The sequence below is a fragment of the Podarcis cretensis genome, assembly GCF_951804945.1.
Source record: "Podarcis cretensis genome assembly, chromosome: 8".
NCBI lineage: Eukaryota > Metazoa > Chordata > Lepidosauria > Squamata > Lacertidae > Podarcis > Podarcis cretensis.
The window spans coordinates 9,633,254-9,657,257 of record NC_137177.1 but is presented as its reverse complement, the minus strand read 5'-3'; the positions used below and the strand labels follow the sequence as shown (position 1 = coordinate 9,657,257).

Here is a 24,004-nt window from a genome sequence, read left to right as displayed (position 1 = left end):
TATGCCGGCTCCTTTGGCCAATAAAGCGAGATGAGTGCCGCAACCCCAGAGTCGGCCACGACTGGACCTAATGGTCAGGGGTCCCTTTACCTTTACCTTACGGTATGTAAAATGAACCACGGAAAGAGGAGAAGGGAAGTCACTGATTTAAGGTTGTTGAAATGAATGTTTTGAAATGTAATTTTAAATAAATTATATATAGTTTTCATTGAGACCCATGCATATTGTACCATAATTCTTTGCAATCTCCGAATGGGACAGATGCATTGCAGGGGGTTGGACTAGATGACCCTCGGGGTCCCCTTCCAACTCCACAATTCTATGATTCTATCCACTCTGTGGAAAGTGCCGCAGGTGTTGGAGTAAGGTCTTTAGTTTTCATTGAGACCCATGCATACCGTAGCTGTCCAAATGTACAGTATATTAGCCTTTAAGGTTGCCCCAGCCTTAAAGGTGCACCATTAGAAACAACAGCTATGCCTCTGGGATGAGTTCTCACAAGTTTGGAAAACTAGCTCTGCTGTCAAGCCTTGGGATGGCTTTGTCTAGGGTCAGCACCCTGCCAATCTCTGTGCAGAATGCACCCATGTTTTCTCGCTTCCTCTTTATTTATTTTTATTTTTTTGGAATGTGGGTGCTTGTAACTTTAAGAAAAGTCTTTTCCTCTCTCTCTCTCTCTCTCTCTGTCTCTCTTTCTTCTGTTCCTCTCCTCCCATTAACCCTGCTTGGGCTGGAAGGAATGTTCACACACCCTTCCCTATTTCACTCTTGCCCCCTCCTTCCCTTTCAACTTGCTAATCTTTCAAGCCTCTCTTCTTCTCCCAAACAATTTTTCAGCAGTGTGTAGGAGTGGGTGAGTCAGGAACAGAGCAAAAGAGGGGGGAAAAAAGGGAAGGGACTTTCCCCCCCTTCTTCCACTGCCTTAGCTTTTCTCTGTTACATATTTTTTTTGGAGAAGTCAGCTTTTTTGGAAAGCGGGAAGCGCTTTGGAGAAGTTAACCGGGCAAGTTTTGTTATGATAGCCCCTGCTATAGATGTAGGCATCATCAGTTTTGCTTAGAAGCCAGAGCAGAAAGAGCTTGGCAAAGCATGGAAAGGGGGGGAAATCAGGTGCAAGTTTTGAAAAGCTGCTGAGACGCAAGAGAGTAGGAAATCAGCGCTGGAAGTGGCAAGTGAAGCCAAACTTAAGCTTGGAAATTCGAAGGAAAGAACATTTTATTGGCACTCTCTTATTTCTGTGATACGGACAAATGTTTCAAGCTGGGAAATTATTCTGAATTTCCACAAGGAGTTTTTTTTTTTTTTTTAATAGAAAAGTTTGGATCCAGTCGTTCTCCTGGGTACTGACTTCACCGAAGATTTCGTCACTTGTTTTTGGGATTCGGCTCCAGCGACAACCTTCTTCGTCTCTTTTTAAACTTCTCAGTGAACTTGGGAGATATTTGAGAGAGAAACTGCCCCTGCCTCTTCCTGGGCTCCTCTGCCTCTGCCAATGAGCCCCTAGAGTGTTTAGGGGAGCTGGGATCTGTTGTGGGGACTTCAGTTTTGGAAAATGGGTCAACTTGGCCGATCTTTCCTCTCCTGCCTGCTGGCTTTGTGGATGAGTATTGGCAACGCGCAGGAAGGTAAGTGAATGTTTGTGTGTTTCGGGATGAAACTAGCTACACAACATGGGCATCTGGTCAGGGGCGGGCGACAGATCTAGAGTACCAAGAGTGATGTGATGGGTAAATTGTTGGGTGTGGACCAGGGAGAGACTGGTCCAATTGCCCACTGGGCAGCGATGCTGACTGAGAGCCAAGTGGCCATAACTCAGCCTCGACTTACACCGCAGGGTTATTGTCAGGGTGAAAAAAGGCCGGATCCCTCTATAGCAGCGGTTCCCAACTTGTGGTCCTCAGATGTTGTTGGACTACAACTCCCATCATCCCTGAGCTCTGGCCTTGCTAGCTAGGGGTGATGGGAGTTGTAGTTCAACAACATCTGGGGACCCACAAGTTGAGAAAGACTGCTCTACAGACACGATGCTCACGAAATGTTTCTTGGGCCAAGTGGCTACCTCTCAGCTTGACCTGGACTCTCCTTCCTCGGAGGTCCTTAAACAGAGGTTGGATGGCCATCTGTCATGGATGCTTCAGCTGAGATTCCTGCACTGCATTGGGTTGGACTAGATGACCACAGGGGTCCCTTCCAACGCTACGATTTTACGATTCCTAGGGTGGTTGTGAGCATCAAATGCTATATCTGCGTGATGCGACCACCTGAAATCATGGGAGGAAAGACAAGATGATAAATATTTACAGTGGTACCTCGAGTTGCATGCGCTTCAGGTTACATACACTTCAGGTTACAGACTCTGCTAACCCAGAAATAGTGCTTCAGGTTAAGAACTTTGCTTCAGGATGAGAACAGAAATCGTGCGGCGGCAGCAGGAGGCCCCATTAGCTAAATTGGTGCTTCAGGTTAAGAACAGTTTCAGGTTAAGAACAGACCTCCGGAACGAATTAAGTACTTAACCTGAGGTACCACGGTACTATTAAGCCGGTTTGTGTAAATGAGAAGCTGCGGAGAAGCCCCCCCCCCCCATTTTTCCTCACAACAGCCCTGTGAGGTAAATTGGGCTCAGGGCCACCCTTGTGGGCGTTTGTGGCCAACTGAGAACAGGATTTGAGCCCGCTGTCTCCGCAACACCCGGCTGCCCCTCAAAACAGAGAGAGACAGAGGCACAATGGGATTTCTTCAAAACAGGCGGCCTCCCTTTCATCCCCGAGTCTGGTGACTGTGTGGGCTGGTGATTCAGTCATCCATCCTGCGCCAGCTTTCTGAAGGGCCTCAGCCTCCAGGAATGTCTCCCTTCTCCAGGTGTCCCCAGCTGGGCCACATCAGTCACCGCTTCTCCATCTCGGCCTCCCTGGAGTCGCCTCTTGAGTTTAGAGAGGAAACCTGATTCTTTTTGGATGCTGGGAAGAGTAACGCAAGCAAAAACAGCTATTGTAACTAGAGCTGGGGTAGAACTTTGATGCTGTCAGGTGGGTCCCTCGAGAGAAGGCCTCTCTGACAGTGTGGATGGATCCGTGGTTTTAGCCTCAGCACTAAGCTCCAGCCCCGACCCCACAAATCGCTTGCTGCTGTTCCACTGATTTTCATATTCCAGAGCTGTAGTTGTCTTACTCTCTCTTGCCGCAAAAGCAACAGAGAGCCCCGTGGCACCCACAAATTTATGATGGCATAAGCTTTCGCGGACTATGGTCTTCTTCATCGGTTGCAACTCAGAATAACGCTCCGTGCGTCTCATGAAGTGGACTGTGGTTTATCGGAACTTGTGCTACCCTAAATTTGTCAGGCTTTAAGGTGTTTCAAAGACTTCTTGCTATATTGGTGGTGGTAGCATTTGCAGAGTCCATAAGCAAAATTAATAGGTCTCTGCCCCAAGGGGTCCTCAAGTTACATTTTGACCAGGTTTGGTGGGGGGGGGAGGAATGGGCAATAGGAAATGAAATGAGCAAACGCAGGTCCCTATACCTAGAATGAATTTCCATTGGGAATGAGAATGGAATGCTTAATCTAAAGACTTCATGGGAAAAGGTAACATTCTGATGAAGGATTTTAAGAGAAATCATGAGTAGTGGAACTGCTTAGGTATTCGGAGAGGCTGTATTGAAAGTGACTCGGAAACTACAGCTAATCCAGAATGTGGCAGCTAGACTGGTGACTGGGAACGGCAGCTGGGACCATATAATACCAGTCCTAAAAGAGCTACACTGGCTCCCAGTACTTTTTTGAGCACAATTCAAAGTGTTGGTGCTGACTTTTGAAGCCCTAAACGGCCTCAAAGGCCCAGTATACCTGAAGGAGCGTCTCCACCCCCATCATCCACTGAGGTCCAGCACTGAGGGCCTTCTGGTGGTTCCCTCACCCCGAGAAATTAAGTTACAGGGAACCAAGCAGAGGGCCTTATTGGCAGTGGCACCCACTCTTCCATCAGATGTCAAGGAGATAAATGACTTTATGGCTTTTAGAAGACATATGAAGGCAGCCCTGTACAGGGAGGTTTTTTAATGCCTGAGGGGTTTTTTAATGTTAGTACGGTGATACCTCGGATTAAGTACTTAATTTGTTTCGGAGGTCCATTCTTAACCTGAAACTGTTCTTAACCTGAAGCACCACTTTAGCTAATGGGGCCTCCTGCTGCTGCCACGCCGCCGGAGCACGATTTCTGTTCTCATCCTGAAGCAAAGTTCTTAACCTGAAGTACTATTTCTGGCTTAGCGGAGTCTGTAACCTGAAGTGTATGTAACCTGAGGTACCACTGTATTTTGATGGAAGTTGCCCAAAGTGGCTGGGGCAACCCAATCAGATGGGCGGCATGTAAATAATCAGTGGTGATATATAAATATCCGTGATTATATATTGAGAGAATATGCTCAAGATCTCTTAACGCAGACAGACAGTTGGATCAGCCCAAGGGGGCCCAATCTAGTCCAGCATCTTGTTCTCGCAGTGGCCAATGAGAACCCCAAAAAGCAGGGCCTGAGCACAACACCACTCTCCCAATTTGTGATTCCCTGCATTCTGCCTCTGACATAGCCTTTGTGGTTTCTATCAGTTGGTTGCACCTGTAACCCACGGTCCTTTTTAAGAGAGGGTTGTCAACTTCTTAAAGGGGATTTCCTTCCCCTCGCTGGATGATGCATATTTTCCAATTTATGTCTGAGATTGGGATTCGTACCAGAAAGAATGCTCATGACTCGCCTTATTACTCAGAACCAAATGGGCGTGGTCTTGTTTTCTCCGTTAAAGGAGCATTAGATTCCGAATGGTGAAATGGAAGTGTCAGACTGGAGGGGTCAAGACTGCTGTCGTTGCACCCCACTTCTCTGCAAAACAGCTGTATAAAACAAACCACCTAGAATCTCTTGTCGGGCAAAACAGCACAATGATTTGCTACACAGGGTGGGCTGCCTGCAGCCTTTCTCTGTCGCCACCCATGTCTTTGTACTCCCTGCTGAATAAAATCTGGGGAAACTACAACTTCTTGGGCTATATAAATAACTGCTAGCATAGCTCTTGTTCTTCACTCCACCCATGAGACTTTGCAGAAAGAGTGGGAGAAATTTCACCGTTCTAGTTTTGTACCTTAGGTTGGTCAAAGCGGAACGAATCGGTGCCTTTGAGTTCGTGCCTCTGGGAGGAGGGTGCAAAACTGGATCACCTGAAATATTTGCTGGGAAATGGGTGCGTTTGGCAGAACATCTCAGGTTCCAGGCAGAATGAGGAGCCAAGTTGCTTTCATTGTGTTTAGCCACAGGGTATAGCGAGATGAAACTGTTGGCTGGCCTCACCCAGAGGTGACAGGGGTTGTGATTAACTGAAACGTACCCTGCCCGACTTTGGACCAAGGAGCCAAGGAGCCACCTGTACAATTAACGGCCAACATTTCGCCTGTTTTCCTCCACCGCTGTCTCAGAAAGCACCGCTCTGTGGGTGGTATATAAATCTGGTCAGGTTAATCTCCCATCATATTTAATTTCTTTCAAACAATATAGCAGGCTGCGCTATTGTTCTAGAAAAAGAGGTTGCTGGAACTCACAATGAACACACCTCCCTTGTTCTCTTATAATGGCAGGAACTGAGTTCCTGTGAGCTCTGGCTGAAAAAAAGCCCTGGCCTCAGGTCACCCTATGTGTTGCTGTTATTTTTTACCTATGTCATTTTAAACTGTGGTATTAATGCTGTATTCTTAGTTTTAGATTTTGATTTATGTGGAAATTGTTTCCCATCTGGTTGTGTATTTTCTTATGTGGTTTATTTATTGTTTATGACTTTTGTAATTTTGTAAATCTTGTTATGCTGTAAGCCGCCTTGAGCATTGTTTTTTTAACTGTGGAAAGGCGGCATACAAATAAAAAATGATGATGATGATGTAAGCACAAAGGGTAGGGTGAAAATGTTCCTGTGTCTGCAGCTCATAGCTCTGTACACTACAGTTCGCCACAGTACTTCAGCAGCTTGGCTGATGCCACAGATTCTGAATCATTTGATGATAGTCTTGATTTTCCCCAAAGAATTCTGGGAGCTGTAGCTTGTGAAGGGTGCTGAGAGTTGTTCAGGAAACCGCTATTCCCCTCCCAGAGCTACAAGTTGTCTGGGATGAATTTGTATGGGGTGAATATGGCCCCAGTCTTCCTTACCCAGGTTTGTAGAGGGGACGGATTTGAAACTTTAAAAGTTCCCGGAAATACTGGGGGCAAGCCTTCCTGAACTTCTTGCCCTCTTGGTGTTCTGGATTACAAACCCCTGACCATTGGCCGCAGGAGTAGCAGTCTACCAAATTCAAAGTGTTGGTGCTGACCTTTAAAGCCCTAACCGGCCTCGGCCCAGTATACCTGAAGGAGCGTCTCCACCCCCATCATTCTGCCCAGACACTGAGGTCTAGCGCCGAGGGCCTTCTGGCGGTTCCCTCCCTGCGAGAAGCCACGTTACAGGGAACCAGGCAGAGGGCCTTCTCGGTAGTGGCGCCCGCCCTGTGGAACGCCCTCCCACCAGATGTCAAAGAGAAAAATAACTACCAAACTTTTAGAAGACATCTGAAGGCAGCCCTGTTCAGGGAAGTTTTTAACGTGTGATATTTTACTGTATTTTAGTGTTTTGTTGGAAGCCACCCAGAGTGGCTGGGGAAACCAAGCCAGATGGGCGGGGTATAAATAATAAATTATTATTATTATTATTATTATTATTATTATTATTATTATTATACCAGCAATTGAAGGGGGGCAACCAGGTCGGGTAAGGCTGATCATGACAAGCGTGCAGCTGCAATCGAATCTGGATCCGTGTGCACATCTGTCAGCCAGCTTGCGAACGTTAAGCTTAAAAACTAGCTCCTTTGGGGACGAAGAATGTGTCGGCATCATAGAGGAGCGCCAGGCTCTCCGTAAGCCATAGCGTTTCAGAAATAGATTTTGAGGAGGCGCCAAAATGCTCTGGAAATCGGAAAAAATTGTGTGTCGGATTTGCTGCAACCCAGTCAAGTGGGGCAGTGATTGCGAAGGCCTGCCTCTTTCCTCATACGTGGGGAGGACACCTGAGTTTACCCCAGCCACTCCCCTTATGCACATTCCTTTGGTGGAATGAAATCTTGTAGACTGGAAGCTTAATCTGCAGGGCAAGGGAAGGGGAGATAACTGGCTATCTCATACGTAGCCTGCAATAGCTGCATTTGTACTAGCTTAAAGGTAAAGGGACCCCTGACCGTTAGGTCCAGTCGCGGACGACTCTGGGGTTGTGGCGCTCATCTCACTATACTGGCCAAGGGAGCCGGCGTACAGCTTCCGGGTCATGTGGCCAGCATGACGAAGCCGCTTCTGGCGAACCAGAGCAGCGCACGGAAACGCTGTTTACCTTCCCGCCGGAGCGGTACCCATTTATCTTTATATATATATATATATATATATATATAATTTTTATAATTTTTCCAATTTTAAGACAAAACAGCATACACACATCAACAAACAAAAACAAACACACAGATATAATTTCATAACCTCATTTTCATAAGCCTTCTTTCTCGGACTTCCCCACACCTCACCCTTTTTGCATCCATATTTTACAATTTTTCAGCAACCCTTTACTCCAATTAATTAAAACTTACTATCTTTCTCAATTTCATCTTATTTCAACAAACAATTTCCGCTGCAATTCTGTATCTTCCTTTCCCTTGACATTTTAGCACTCATCAATATTGTAACAGTTCTTAAGATAAGCTTTGAACTTCTTCCAGTCTTCCTCCACCGTCTCTTTCTCTTGGTCACGGATTCTGCCAGTCATTTCTGCCATTTCTGCAGAAATGGTACCCATTTATCTACTTGCATTTTGACGTGCTTTTGAACTGCTAGGTTGGCAGGAGCAGGGACCGAGCAACAGGAGCTCACCCTGTCGCGGGGATTTGAACCGCTGACCTTCTGATCGGCAGGCCCTAGGCTCTGTAGTTTAGACCACAGTGCCACCCGCGTCCCATCTAGCTTAGATGGTTTTAAAAAAAAAACAACCCCCATAATTAGATGTTCAAGGAGGAATACCAGCAGCAATTAGCCGTGAGATCTCAGTGGAACCTCCATGAACGCAAGCAGGCTATCTCTGAACAGCAGGAGCTGGGAGCTAGCAGCAAGGGGAGGCTGAGACTTTCATGTTCTGCCCACCAAGTTACCAGGGGAGCAACATTCTAGCAGAAATGCAGGGCTAGGTGGCTTTTTGGAGTGATGTGGCAGGGCCAGTTGCATGCCTGCAATTTAACAGGCCCAACCTGTGGCCTGGTTTGGGAGGAGTTACACAGTGCTGCTCTCATAGAAGAGGGAAAGAAAGCCACATATCTGAGTTTACTAATCCCAGACACATCCACGGAGGCTAATACAGGCTGCTGAGAACAGAGCAGTGGTTCCTTTGCACATGCCCAGAGACACTCTGCTGTTTACTGTGGCCTTATATGTTCAAGGATTGAGAAGGATTAGGCCCTGGGAAAGAGGTTTTATCTCCCTGTTGTAAACAAAAATCTGCCCTTTTCCCTTTTTCTGGATAAAGCCGCTGTCCTTTAACTATTTGGCTGCCTCTTCATTGAAATATATATGAGCCTCATTTGCTCTGTTGCCTCACTGAGGCTGGGTTTAGGGTGGCCAACCAACCTGGACAAAACTAGCAGCCTGTAAGCCCTGGCTGTTGTTGAAGGCGCAGGAGCCAGGCCTGCAAAGGGACTTTGGCAACCCTATCCATGATAGAGGCCAGTGAGGGGCGGGAAAGATTTGAGCCATCTGGGAGGGTCTGCCTTCCTCTGCTCCGCTCTCCCAATTAACTTCCATCTCCAGGGGCTGCTCTATGACACCATCAGGGCCCCACTCCTACGTCTCAGGTTTGGGGCTTGAAATCTCTGGGCTGCTCTTGACCTGGCAAGCCTAGCTACGACTGTTAGCGCTGCCTGATGGGAGTTGTAGTCCAAAACCTCCAGTGGATACCACTGGGGCAATCTTTGGGGATGGGAACCGGATTTTGGGGGGGGCGGGACAGGGGCTGCTGCTGGGGCTGGAGGGAGCAGTGATAGAGCAAGCCCGCCTCTCCACAACCACAACAGAGGTTTCAGTTCTCGCTGCCGTACTTGGCTCAAAAGGGAGGCGAATGGTCTCCAGCCCAGGCGTCGTGTGCCAGCTTTTTCTCCCTAGGGCTGGGAGAGGCGGGCTTGTTTACATCATTCGCTCAGTGAGGTCATAGAGTTGAAAGGGCCATGCAATCCACCCTTGTGTGGCTCCACTAGAGCTCACTTCCCTGCTCCGGCAAGTCGGAACAGAGCCTTTTAGTTCTGTGGAACAGCTTCCCTCTTGAAATGCGGCAGGCGCCCACAATTTCCACTTTCCGGAAACAATTGCAGCCGTTCCTGTTTGGACAAGCTTTTCCAGCTAAATGAAAAGGTCTCTGCCTAAGCTGTTGATTTTGTATTATTAAAAAACCTATACAGTGGTACCTCAGGTTACATACGCTTCAGGTTACAGACTCTGCTAACCCAGAAATAGTGCTTCAGGTTAAGAACTTTGCTTCAGGATGAGAACAGAAATCGTGTGGCAGCAGCAGGAGGCCCCATTAGCTAAAGTGGTACCTCAGGTTAAGAACAGTTTCAGGTTAAGAACAGACCTCCAGAACGAATGAAGTTCTTAACCCGAGGTACCACTGTATTTTCTTTCTCATACACTTTTGAAATCATTTTCAGTCGCTCCTATTGTATGCGCATGAGACTCATCGGAAAGACAATTCATGAATTAAATAATAAGATTAACATTAATAATATTAACATTAACAATAATAATAATAATATCAACATTAATAATCAGGGCTTTTTTTCTCGGGGGACGCAGTGGTACGCATTCCCTGGCCTAAACATTTTGTGAATCTTTGGCCTCATTGAGGGGCAGTATTTCAATAAGAGTAGAAAAATGAGAGTATCCCTAAACATTTTTTTTAGAAAAAAAGCACTGATGATGATGATGATGATGATGATATGCCTCCAGTACGGGCTGTCAGATGCCAGCCCCAGTATAGTGCCATTGACACAGTTGGCGCTTTTGAGAATAATCTGAAAAGACAGGTCTCTGCCCCAACATGCTTACAATCAATCTTGGAAAAAAGAAAGAAAACACAACCAGGATGAGGGACATGGGCGTAGCCAGAATTTCACTGCATGCTTCTCTGTTGGACCAGGAGCCAATTTGGGTCTCTTGGCATAGAAGAAGATCCCCCCCTCCCTTCCCCAACCTTCCTAGAGAAAGCAGTGTGAGGCTCAAGAGTGAGGCCTGGGTTTCTTCCAAGTACGCAACTTTTGTTTCTCAGGCCCTGGAATGTGTCCCTCATTCCTCAAGGGTTAACGGCGGCTGCAGGGCAGGATATTCTCAGACTGGATTTATGCGCCTGCCGCTCCACCTCCTCTGTTCCACACACATTATGCATCATCTAGTGGCGTATATTTTATGTCCCATGTGCCGCTCTCGCTCTTTGACCTCGAAGCGCCACAGAGATTCTACAGCCTTGCTTTGCAGCCGAGGGAGATTGGCCCTCCTGAAATTAGAATATGTTCTCGCTTGGTTAGTGTGGAAGATTGACCAAATCAGTTTATAGAGGAACATTTTATCCAGGGCTTTTTTTCTGGGGGGATGCAGGGGTACGCATACCCCTGAACATTTTGTGAATCTAAGTCTGGCATCATTGAGGGGGCAGTATTTCAATATGGAGGCGGGACGTGAGTGGCGCTGTGGCTTAAACCACAGAGCCTAGGACTTTCTGATTAGAAAGTCGGCGGTTCGAATCCCCGCGATGGGGTGAGCTTCCGTTGCTCGGTCCCTGCTCCTGCCAACCTAGCAGTTCGAAAGCACGTCAAAGTTCAAGTAGATAAACAGGAAGGTAAATGGCATTTCCGTGCGCTGCTCTGGTTCGCCAGAAGCGGCTTAGTCCTGCTGGCCACATGACCCGGAACCTGTACGCCGGCTCCCTTGGCCAATAAAGCGAGATGAGTTCCGCAACCCCAGAGTCGGTCACGACTGGACCTAATGGTCAGGGGTCCCTTTACCTTTATTTCAATATGAGTAGGAAACGGAGAGTACTCCTAAACATTTTTTTAGGGAAAAAAGCACTGGTTTTATCTATGAAGCTTATGGTGGTCATTTGGGGATCCCTGCTCTATTGTGCTGTCTCACATTTACCAGAGTTTACGTCTGATACTCTTGTCTTCATCCCTGGAATTGGGGTGTGTGGTGCTGCTTTTTTGGGGGGGGTTACATGGCTGGAGGAAGGGTGAAGCAGACCCCCCTCCCCTCTTCTCCACTGACCATTTCCTCATCCAAGTTTGGCATCCACCAGCAAAACAGGCTTGGGGGTGTTGCAGGAATTTATGTATAGGTTTTTTGGGGGGTTGCCCCTCCAGCAGATATCATGCACATGCAGCCCACTACCAAAATCAGCACAATCGCTTTTGTGACTTTTGTGATTTGTCCCCACAAAATACTTCATCACAGTTTCTTCCCATCTATTCAAAGGGCCACTGCTGCACAATGCCAAATGTAACAATTCACTGATAAATGTACTGGCTTACTGGGAAAACTTCAGAAATTCATATAGACATGTGAGCTCAGCTGCTCAGCAGCCCCTCTGCCTGAGTGATAATTCCTGGCATCCTGATACCTGAGTGCCAGACAGGTAGCCTTTCCAGAAATAACAAACCCAGATGAAGACAAAAGGGTGTGATTAACTTGGATGGGAAACAGGGAAATGTAAATATCTCTTTTGCTTCACTTGATGGGTGTTTGGTGGAGGGCAAGGGGAACCAAGGGGCAGGGTCCAGGATGCTCAGATTACTGCCACCAGACCTCTCCTTTCATGATGTATGAGTGATGTATGAGTGATGTAGTTTGGGGAGGGGGTAACATGGGGATTAAAGGTAAAGGTACCCCTGCCCGTACGGGCCAGTCGTGTCCGACTCTGGGGTTGCGTGCTCATCTCGCTTAAGAGGCTGAGAGCCAGCGCTGTCCGCAGACACTTCCGGGTCACGTGGCCAGCGTGACGAAGCTGCTCTGGCGAGCCAGCACCAGCGCAGCGCACGGAAACGCCGTTTACCTTCCCGCTATAAATCGGTACCTATTTATCTACTTGCACTTAGGGGTGCTTTCGAACTGCTAGGTGGGCAGGAGCTGGGACCGAGCGACGGGAGCTCACCCCGCCACGGGGATTCGAACTGCCGACCAAGTCCTAGGCACTGAGGTTTTACCCACAGCGCCACCCGTGTCCCCAACATGGGGATTAGCAGCTAATAAAAGTTTGGGTTCTCTTTTGTTCTGGGCTTCCATCTTGTTTCACCTGGTGGCAGGAGGGAGTTCTGTCGCGACAGTCTTCACTAAAGACCAAGCCTACTGGCTGCTGTTTTGCTCTGGTATTCCTGGCTGGTGTCCTTGTTTTTTGGCCAAGGGAGCCCTCAGATTTCTCCGTTAACAGGGGAAAACCTGCTTTTGCCATTGCAACAACCAGTTTAGCCCTCGCCAAAGCAAACCCCTCTTTGCCTAACCTGACACTGAAAAATTGGGTTGGGGTGGCCCCATGTATTCCTACCCCACAAGTGTCCCAGAAAAAAACCCCAGAACATCCCGGTTTGTCCTGCAAGAGCACAACAACAATTTGCAGTGCTGTGATCTCGCACGATTTCATTTTGGGGCACCGTGGAAGCATGTTTTTGGGGGGTTCCGTGATCTCACGTGGGGAGCATGCTTGGGAAAACGTGCATCCTGGTTTCGGGACTCATAGGATATATATATATATGCCGGTATCCTCAGAGGGGGACGTGGGTGGCCCTGTGGGTTAAACCACAGAGCCTAGGACTTGCCGATCAGAAGGTCAGCGGTTCAAATCCTTGCAACAGGGTGAGCTCCCGCTGCTCGGTCCCTGCTCCTGCCGACCTAGCAGTTTGAAAGCACGTCAAAGTGCAAGTAGATAAATAGGTACCGCTCCGGCGGGAAGGTAATTGGCGTTTCCATGTGTTGCTCTGGTTCGCCAGAAGCGGCTTAGTAATGCTGGCCACATCACCCGGAAGCTGTACGCCAGCTCCCTCGGCCAGTAATGCGAGATGAGCGCCGCAACCCCAGAGTCGGCCACAACTGGATCTAATGGCCTGGGGTCCCTTTATCCTCAGTGGAATGGGGGGAGAAATGGAATAGAAACAAGAAATTAAAGATGGCGTCCTTCTGCCCAGAAACTCCAGAGGGCTCTTGGCCTGGAGATTGCAACCCCTTAAACTGTCGCTGAAATGGTGGGCAGAGTGATTTCCCCTCCTTTCACTTCCCAGACAGTGAGGGAAAAGGAGGCGGTGAATCTGGAATTGCATGAGGGAGTCCCGCCCCCCGCTCCCCGCCATTCAAGGCTCCCACAGTGTTGGTTGTTGCTTCACGATAGAGAAAAATAAAAGAGATTTTCCTGGCATCGACAGGATTGCTGCCCCATATATCTGTTTATTTGCAGCATTCCTCTCGGTGCATAGTATTGGTTCAGTTCGGCTGCATGTGGGTGGTTTAGCTCTCCCCGCTCCAGTTTAATCAAACTGTGGGCAGAGTGAATCCGTTTTATTCCGGCAAACTTTTGATGTTTTTTGTGTGCTTGGTTTCAACCGCTGACCCTTAGCCAATGTGCTTTATTGTTGCTGTGTCTCTGAAATCACCATTTGAAATGCTGCACGCTGCACTGGGCGGGTTTTTTTGCGCTAGAAGGGTGGGGTAGAAATGTTTTAATTAAAAAAAACAAACACATGTATTTCTGCCAACAAGAAACGTATCTGATTTACTTTATGGGTTTGGGGGGATAATAAAGGCCTAAGAAAAATATAACCACAACAAATATATAACTGGGGTGGTCCTAGGCAAGAGAAGGGTATGTTTTCTACAACTTTAATATTTATGGAGGGGATTTCAACAGGTGCAGCTTGTCAAGCAAGTTATAGCACACCTCCTGAAATCCCCTACACAAATATTAAAGGTGTAGGAGCACTATTCTTCCCCCGCCCTTTCCTTTTTTTCCATGAAGCTGCCCTAGAATATCCAGGAGATTTGAAAGTAATCAGGGAGCTTAAATCTGTTCTGTTGAATTGACTGGAGATTTGGGGAAAGAAGCTTCAACTGTTGAATTTTTGCCGCTATGGCAGAAGTCCAACAGGTGAAGCTTTACTGTCAAAAGCTAATAAGGGGTTTTAGGAGACTGTTACTAAGACCAGAAGAACCCCCCACCCCCACCCTCTGGGCCTCTAAGCTTGCAGAGCTTTTGCTGCTCTACCCTGGCCCACACTAGGGCTTGGGTGGGTATTTTTTGATGGGCCAGGGAATTATAAGAACCGTCATTAAGCGGGTGGGGCTGGTGCAGCTGCTATCCCTTGGCAGCTGGTGACGGAGAGGCGAGGAGAGTCATCGTCCGCAGCCGGCCTGGCCAGCCAGATCTGAACGTCACCGTTCTCTCCCGCTGCCCCAAATTGGCACATTACAGAAGACAGGATTTGCAAAAAGGAAAAAAGAAGGAGGAAAGTGATGCTAAAGAGTTGCCAACTTTTAAAACTAGCTGCTCCTGCTCCCTGAAGCAGTCAGATGATCTGCCACAGACGATAGCAGGTGGCAAATGGATAAGAGTTTAAAAATATTAAGCGAGATATGTATGTGTGTTAGTTAATCAATCAATCAATCAATCAATCTTTGTCTCCAGGCTTAACAACCTTTCTTGTTGATTCCTACAACCCAGACTCATGCTACTGGCAGTAGAGCTGGCTTGAGTTCTCATTTTTTTCCTGGTCAGTGGTCATCCCTTTAAATAATATTCATAGCCTAATTTGACCCAGAGCTCGGAGCCCACTGAACCGTTCTGCAATGCCAAAGCACAGCCATTGGAATATACAGTGGTACCTCGGGTTAAGTACTTAATTCGTTCCAGAGGTCCGTTTGTAACCTGAAACTGTTGTTTTGTTTTTTTTTCATAATATTTATTAGCTTTTCAACAAGAAAAAAGTTACAAAAATAGTAAAAATAAAATACAAAAAGTACAAACACCAGAAAAGAGAAAAAAAGAAAAAAGAATAAAAACAGTTAACAATAGATCCCTCTTTCTTTACTTATTTTCATGACTTCCTCACACCTCCCTTTTTTGTATTCCAGTTAATAGTTAGTTCAGCAAATCCATACCCTCTTTGTTTACTCTTAATTCTTTATCTTCACATATTATAGTTTCAAAATTTTCATCTAATATCAATCCAATTTTACATATTCCTATTTGCCTTATTGCTAAAACCACTTCATTTCATTCCAACATCATTAACATTCAAAAATTTTACAGTGTTTTTGTAGATAATCTTTAAATTTCTTCCAGTCTTCTTCCACCAACTCTTCTCCCTGGTCTCGGATTCTGCCAGTCATTTGCGCCAATTCCATATAGTCCATTACTTTCATCTGCCATTCTTCCAGGGTGGGTAGATCTTGTGTCTTCCAATACTTTGCGATGAGTATTCTTGCTGCTGCTGTAGCATACATAAAAAAAGTTCTATCCTCCTTTAGCACCAATTGGCCGACCATGCCCAGGAGAAAGGCCTCTGGTTTCTTCAGGAAGGTATATTTAAATACCTTGTTCATTTCATTATAAATCATTTCCCAAAAAGCCTTAATCCTTGGGCACATCCACCAAAGGTGAAAGAATGTACCTTCGGTCTCCTTACATTTCCAGCATTTATTAACGGGCAAATGGTATATTTTTGCGAGCTTGCGAGCCAGTAACCTGAAACTGTTTTTAACCTGAAGCACCACTTTAGCTAATGAGGCCTCCTTCTGCCGCCGTGCCACCGGAGCACGATTTCTGTTCTTATCCTGAAGCAAAGTTCTTAACCTGAAGCACTATTTCTGGATTAGCGGAGTCTGTAACCTGAAGCGTATGTAACCTGAAGCATATGTAACCCAAGGTACCACTGTATTGTAATAAGAGAGTGAGGCATCTTGTGGGTCTCTGGGCATGCGCAGTGCATTTTTCCCTTTACGCAACCGGACTCCTGGAGTGTGACGATAAGAGCCATGCTTTCCAAGTTGGAAGTTTTTCATTCTCAGGCCTGCTTCAGCCCGAACGCCCTTCCCTTGTAGCAGGACTCAATTTTATTTATGTAAAATTGCAGACCCTCCCAGGATTTGTGGGTGGGCAGAGAACGGCAAGGTTAAACGAGCTTAAAACCTGTTTTCAGTGGTTATGGGCTAATACCTGGGAACTGGAAAAGGGGACAATCATCATCATCATCACAGAGTCATAGAATTGAAGAGTTGGAAGGGACCCTATGGATCATCTAGCCCACCCCCCGTAAGGCAGCTGTTCCATATGGGGTTCGAACCTGCAACCTTGGTGTTATATCAGTACCACTCTGTATCCAATATTATTCTTACTTTAATTTCTTACTGGCCCTTCACCACATGGTCTCTGAGCAATTTTAAAACATTCAGAGGAGCCAGTGTCACACAGTGATTAGAGTATTGGACTCAGACCTGGGAGACCAGGGTTCAAATCCCCACGGCCATGGAACTTATTGGGTGGCCTTGGGCCAGCCATAGCTTCTCAGCTTAGCCTACCTCGCAGGCTTGTTGTGAGGATGAAATGGGGTGCAATAAAGCTTTGGGGCACCATGAATGCCACTTCGATCTCCTTAGGGCAGGCATGGCCAAACTTGGCCCTCCAGCTGTTTTGGGACTACAACTCCCATCATCCCTAGCTAACAGGACCAGTGGCCAGGGATGATGGGAACTGTAGTCCCAAAACAGCTGGAGGGCCAAGTTTGGCCATGCCTGCCTTAGGGGAAAGGTCGGCTATTGATGCAAAAGGCCAGCAGATGGTAGATAAATAGCTAAGAAAATCGGGTCGAAACAATGCTGTAGGGTGGGTCCTAAAATATATACAGTGGTACCTCAGGTTAAGTACTTAATTCGTTCCGGAGGTCTGTACTTAACCTGAAACTGTTCTTAACCCGAAGCACCACTTTAGCTAATGGGGCCTCCTGCTGCTGCCACGCCGCCGGAGCACGATTTCTGTTCTCATCCTGAAGCAAAGTTCTTAACCTGAAGCACTATTTCTGGGTTAGCGGAGTCTGTAACCTGAAGCGTATGAAACCTGAAGCGTATGTAACCTGAGGTACCACTGTACATCTCAGGTGTCAGGTACAGTTACGGACGTGATTCGTGCGGGATGCATGTTCGCAACCCGCAGCGGCGCACGCGCGGATTGCGATTTGTGTTTCTGCGTATGTGCAAAGCACGATTTTAGTGCTTCTGCGCATGCGCGACCGCCTAAACCTGGAAGTAACCCGTTCTGGTACTTCCAGGTTTCAGTGCATCTGTAACCTGAAAAAACACAACCTGAAGCGTCTGTAACCCGAGGTATGACTGTACATACCGTATTTTTCGCCCTATAGGACGCACATTTTCCCCTCCAAAAATGAAGGGGAAATGTGTGTGCGTCCTAGGGGCGAATGCAGGCTTTCGCTGAAGCCTGGAGAGCAAGAGGGATCAGTGCGCACCGACCCCTCTCGCTCTCCAGGCTTCAGGAAGCTCTGCGCAACCCTCAGGAGACTGGCTCCGAGGGTTGCGCAGAGCTGCCTGCAGTCCCGGGCTCAGCGCAGCTCTGAGCGGCCATCGGGAGCGGGGCGTGAAGTCCCGCCCGGCTCCCGGTGGCTGCGCAGAGCTGCCTGCAGTCCCGGGCTCAGCACACTTCTCCCCATCGCCAGCCCCACAAGCTCGGGGGACAGCGGGGAGGCGGAGCGTGCCTTCCCGCTGTTCCCTGACCTGATTCTTCCAGCCCCGCACCTGGGGGGGAAATAAAAATAAAAATTCTTTATTTCCCCCCCCAAAAAACTAGGTGCGTCCTATGGGCCGGTGCGTCCTATGGGGCGCAAAATACGGTACTTATTAAAGAGGCACTTATTCAGTGTGCAGCAGAAACTGCACAACAAAGGTAGACTCCCATTGGCTAGACTCCCATTGCTGTTTCTATCCTAGACCCATCCCTATGTCTCATTTTCCTTCTGCACGATGCTATTGAGGTGCTCCAACGCAATCTCTTTCTCTCCTCCAGCCGTGTTCTTCCAAGAGAGCCCTTCGAACCTGACATCTTCCTTGGGCAAGGACATCAAGCTTTCGTGCTCCGCCCATTCTCTTGGAGAGCCGCCTGAGATCAGTTGGCTGCGGGACGGAGCCGCCCTGGACTTGGCTGACAGTAACCAGATGCAGTTTCCCTTGGATGATGAAGAATGGATGACCACCAGCGAATTGAGGTGAGCACCTTGCATCCCACACAGTGGCGTAGCGTGGGTTATCAGCACCCGGGGCAAGGCAAGTAATTTGCACCCCCTAACCCATGGATTTGCGCCCCCTAACCCGTGGATTTGCGCCCCCTAACCCGTGGATTTCCCTAACCCCCAGATGTTGCGCCCGGTGCGGCCGGCCCCCCCTGCACCCCCCACACTACGCCACTGATCCCACAGTAGGTGGGCTGGCAGGCTCAGCGTTGGGAAGATCTAGCGGTGTTAGCGGACAGCAAGCTCAGCACGAGTCATCATCATCATCATTTTTAATTTGTATACAGTGGTGCCTCGCAAGACGAAAATAATCCGTTCCGCGAGTCTCTTCGTCTAGCGGTTTTTTCGTCTTGCGAAGCAACCCTATTAGCGGATTATCGCTATTAGCGGTTTAGCGTCTTAGCGGCTATTAAAGGCTTAGCGGCTTAGCGGCTAAGAGGCTATTAGCGGCTTAGCGGCTTAGAAAAAGGGGGGGAGCGAAAAAAATCGCAAGGCTCCCAAGACGATTTCATCTTGCGAGGCAAGCCCAAAGGGAAATTTGTCTTGCGAAGCACATCGAAAAACGGAAAACCCTTTCGTCTAGCGAGTTTTTCTCCTTGCGAGGCATTCGTCTTGCGGGGCACCACTGTACAGTCTTTTTATCTTACAATACTCAAGGCGGTTTACAAACTGAAGAAATAAACAATGTACATCTTATAACAATCTAATGCAATACAAAAATGTAATAAAAAAACATAACTTTGAAATAGGCAACCTACATCAAAAAAGTAACATTCAACAATCATTATAATAGTATAAAATGATAATACCAACATATAAAAGTTAAAGAGAAATCCACTCAACAGTTACAATACAGTGGTACCTCTGGTTAAGAACTTAATTCATTCTGGAGGTCTGTTCTCAACCTGAAACTGTTCTTAACCTGAAGCACCACTCTAGCTAATGGGGCCTCCCGCTGCCGCTGCATGATTTCTGTTCTCATCCTGAAGCAAAGTTCTTAACCTGAGGTAATATTTCCGGGTTAGTGGAGTCTGTAACCTGAAGCGTATGTAACCTGAAGCGTATGGAACCCGAGGTACCACTGTAAATAATATCCAAACTATAATCAATAAAACAACGGCAAGCCACAGTACATAAAACAATACAATACACATTGAGAAGCTGTTGACCCATTGAGTCAATAGTGTGATGCAGTAGCAGCAAAACAAAGAAGCCAGTGCTGATCTAGGCTGCATCAACAGAAGTCTAGCGATCAAGGGAAGTCACAGTCCCACTCTGTTCTGCCTTGGTCAGGCCACGCCTGGAGTCCTGTGTCCAGTTCTGGGCACCACAATTTAAGAAGGATGTTGACAAGCTGGAAGGTGGGCAGAGAAGGGTGACCAAAATGGTGAAGGGTCTCGAGGCCAAGCCTTATGAGGACCGGTCGAGGGAGTTGGGTGTGTTTAGCCTGGAGAAGAGGAGACCGAGAGGAGATATGAAAGCCATCTTCAAATGTCTAAACTAAGGGGCTGTCGTGTGGAAGATGGAACTACAGTGGTGCCTCTGGATGCAAACGGGATCTGTTCCGGAGCCCCGTTCGCACCCAGAAGCGACTCGTTGCTTCTGCGCATGCGCGTGATGTCATTTTGACCGTCTGCACATGCGCAAGCGACGAAACCCGGAAGTAACGTGCTCCGTTACTTCCGGGTCGCCGCAGCGCGCAACCCGAAAATACTTATCCCAAAGTTACTTCAACCCGAGGTTTGACTGTAGCTTGTTTGCTCCTGCTCTGGAGGGTAGGGCTCGAACGAATGGATTCAAGTTACAGTGGTTAATTCGTTCCGGAGGTCCATACTTAACCTGAAACTGTTCTTAACCTGAAGCACCACTTTAGCTAATGGGGTCTCCTGCTGCCGCCACGCCGCCGGAGCACGATTTCTGTTCTCATCCTGAAGCAAAGTTCTTAACCTGAAGCACTATTTCTGGGTTAGTGGAGTGTGTAACCTGAAGCAAATGTAACCTGAAATGTATGTAACCCGAGGTACCACTGTACAAGCCGACTAAACATCAGGAAAAATTTTCTGACCGTAAGAGCGGTTTGGCAGTGGGACGGACTCTCTCGGGAGGTTTTTAAGCAGAGGTTGAATGGCCACCTGTCACGGATGCCAGGCATAATTGCATGAACTTCCACCCTGTCGCCTCTCCCTCGCCTTTTCTCTAAAATGTCCCAAACCCTGCAACCTTTCCCCACGTTGAAGTTGCCTTGACCGTTTGGCTAGCCCCTTTCTGACCGTATTCCGATATCCTTTTTGACGCGAGGCAACCAAAACTGCACTCTACAGCCAAACAGCCAGTTGCACAACAGGAGGGAACCGTGCCACGGGGGAGCGGGGGAAAGTTGAAGCGGTATGGGTGTTGCCTGTTTGACTTAAGCCACCATCCCTGCTTTCCTCCACGTGAACAGCCGAGCCATCTTCCTTGTGGAGAGATGGGGAGCTGGCTGGCTTCCTCCGAGGGTGTGTGTGTGAGAGAGAGACACATTGGGAAATATTTCCAGTTGCTCAACCCCAAAGCAGCATAACTTGGTGAGGACGAGAGGGGCTGGCAGCTTTCCTCTCCTGGCCTCGCACGATGCTTTTCTCCTCTGCTTCTTTCATTGCCCTTTCCGCTGGCAGGCCAGGCAAAGTAGGAAGTGAATGGGGATGAAAGGCATAGGGGCAGCTTCCAGGACCGTGGCCCAAACTGGATGTCTGAAGTCCTGGATTATCCAAGAGGCAGGCTAAGGGCTTATCCACCCTCCTGCTGCTTCTCTGCTCCGCCCCTCTGTCCCCCCCCCCAATAGCCCAGGGGAAAGGGCTCTTTAGCCCACAATTCCGGTTTTCTCTGGAATGACATTTGCTCCAGTTTAGCACTAAAGAGTGGGTTTTCCCTGGGAAAGCAGCGCGACCAGGGGGAAACAGTTTGCACCCGTGTCTTCTAAGCACATGAAGGATAGCTCAGTCAGTAGAGCGTGAGACTGACCTTGGAGTCAGTCACCATCTCTTAGCCCATGGGTAGGCAAACTGAGGCCCGGGGTCCGGATCCGGCCCAGTCGCCTTCTAAATCCAGCCCATAGATGGTCTGGGAATCAGCGTGTTTTTACATGAGTAGAATGTGTCCTTTTATTTAAAATGCATCTCTGGGTTATTTGTGGGGCCTGCCTGGTGTTTTTACAGTGGTACCTCGGGTTACAGACGCTTCAGGTTACAGATGCTTCAGGTTACAGACTCCGCTAACCCAGAAATAGTACCTTGGGTTAAGAACTTTGCTTCAGGATGAGAACAGAAATTCAGGATGAGAACGGACCTCCAGAACGAATTAAGTACGTAACCAGAGGTACCACTGTACATGAGTAGAATGTGTGCTTTTATTTAAAATGCATCTCTGGGTTATTTGTGGGGCATAGGAATTCGTTCATCCCCCCCCCCCAAAAAAATATAGTCCAGCCCCTCACAAGGTCTGAGGGACAGTGGACTGGCCCCCTGCTGAAAAGGTTTGCTGACCCCTGTCTTAGCCTAACCTACCTCACAGGGTTGTCGTGAGGGCGAAATGGGGGGGAGGAGAACCATCTGCACCCCCTCGAGATCCTTGGAAGATAAAGGGGGTACAGTATATCAATGTAATAAATAGTCATAATAATAATGGTTACCTTTCTGGTGGTCCAGTCCCCAACCCCACGCTCCATCTCACAAAATGGTAATAATAATCCATTACTGGATTATACTGAATAAAGTCCCTATTTTTTTCCTGGGGGAAGCAGGCCTGTTGTGCAACAGCGCCAAATTCGCTGTTATTGTGCAAATTGAATTTGCCCATAAGCGATTGAATTCCACCCGCAAAATAGCAACAGTCTGGAATCTCCAACAGTTCCCACGCTTTTTATATATTTTTTTACTCTGCCTTTGTTTCGTTAGCTGCGTGGGCTCTTTAAACTTGTTTCTTTCCTTTCCTAAAAAGCTTATACATTCATCTCGAGTTTGATAAACAGCAAAAGACACAATGCTCAGCTGGAACAAACAGAAGGGTTTAAAGAACTCTGTAGAATAAACACACACACACACACAACACTAGCACAAGAGTAAGATGGTTTGTTTTGTCTGCTGCTGCTGCTCGTGATGTCCAGGAGGAAACTGGCAGCTGGTCTTCTGGATTCAGGAGTCTGAGGATGGAAGGGGGAAGAATCATGACCCATAAACAAATAGAGAGGTTGTTGGCCTTTCTGCAGTGACACAAACAACCCAAAACACAAACAATCCCTAACCAGCGATAAACCATAACCCGGAGGGGTAGGGGCCCTAATATTTAAAATCAGAAATATTGGGCCCCTGTACAATTTGCCACAGCATACCCTCCAACATTTCTCCAATGGAAATAGGGATGTCCTAAGGGAAAGCAGGGCATTCTGAAATCAAATCAGAAACCGGGGCGGCTTTTGTAAACCCTGGAAAATGGGGACATTTGAAGAGTCTGCCGTGGCATTCAAGTCGAGTTGAAAATGTTGGTTCTGTATGCCCCAATTCTCTTAACAAATATCTCAAATGTTGTCAGAGGTTTTCAGTGCATATGGGACCCAAGTTTATATCCATGGATTTTAATGGTATTACTCATAGTGTGTTTTGTATCCTGATGTTTAATGGAAATGGGGGGGGGGGTTTGGACACACACCCTGGAGTGAGGCAGGGGTGGGTCAGGGGTGAGTGGTCTAGATTAAGGTTACCAGATTTTTTCAAAGAATCCAGGGACACTTTAAAAAGAGAGAGAGAGAGAGAGAGAGAAGTTATTAAAGAAAAAGTTATTTTAAAAAATAATAATTAATATATTCTCTTCTGTGGTCTCCTCTGTCGCGTGGCCTTCCTCTGGACCCTGGCCTGTTCTCTTGGAGAGCTAGCCGTCATGGAGTAGGCTCGGGTCAGGCCTGGGCTCGGCCACGTGTCCTTGCCCTCCCGGTGCTCTCCTACCTCTCCCTTTCAGTGCCGTGGCAAGGTTGGAGCTCCCCTCTTTTTTTCTTCTTCCTCTTTCTCTCTCTTCCTTCTCCTTCTCCTCTCCTCCTCCTCTCTGTGCCAGCTCTGGGGTTTTCCTGGCCCCTGAGTGCCACTGGGCAGTCGGCCGGGTGGCCAGGCGCTCTCGCTCCCGGCTCAATTTGGGTCGCGGGGGGTGTGGGTGTGTGTCAGTGGTTCCCCCAGTTGACACGCTGGGCGCTCCCAGTTCCCCCTCGGTAGTGGCAGCGGCAGTCTCAGCAGCCAGGAGCCAGCCTGATAGCGCAGTTGGCTCTGGATGGCTTCAGGAGCTACTCGCTGCCCGCCATTTTGCCTCGCCGGAAGTCCCCACATGATGTGTCTTGTGCCGTTGAACCAATCAAACAACATTTATTCCCTGCTAATAAATCTACAACACTTAAAATATAAATCCGGGGACACTCCGGGGACAGATTTTTTCTGGGGACAGATTTGTAAATCCGGGGACTGTCCCCGGGAAATGGGGACATCTGGTAACCTTAGTCTAGATGAACTTTCAGACTGATCCTGAGGGGAAGGCAGAACATTTTTTGCATGCAGATGGTCCCAGGTTCAATCCTGATGTCTCCAGGTTGGGTTGAAACCCTGGAGAGCCACTCCC

At 47.9% G+C, this 24,004-nt stretch overlaps 1 protein-coding gene across 2 annotated transcripts in view; it reads left to right on the top strand.

Annotated features, from left to right (window-relative positions):
• The first annotated feature begins 713 nt into the window (after positions 1-713).
• Positions 714-24,004, top strand: part of AXL (AXL receptor tyrosine kinase) — a 73,493-nt gene continuing 50,202 nt past the window's right edge. For both annotated transcript variants that reach the window (XM_079985353.1, XM_079985354.1), the window contains exons 1-2: positions 714-1,625; positions 18,148-18,346. In XM_079985353.1, coding sequence (XP_079841479.1) covers positions 1,553-1,625; positions 18,148-18,346 — 272 coding nt within the window. In that variant the 5' untranslated portion in view covers positions 714-1,552. The remainder of the gene's footprint in view (positions 1,626-18,147; positions 18,347-24,004) is intronic.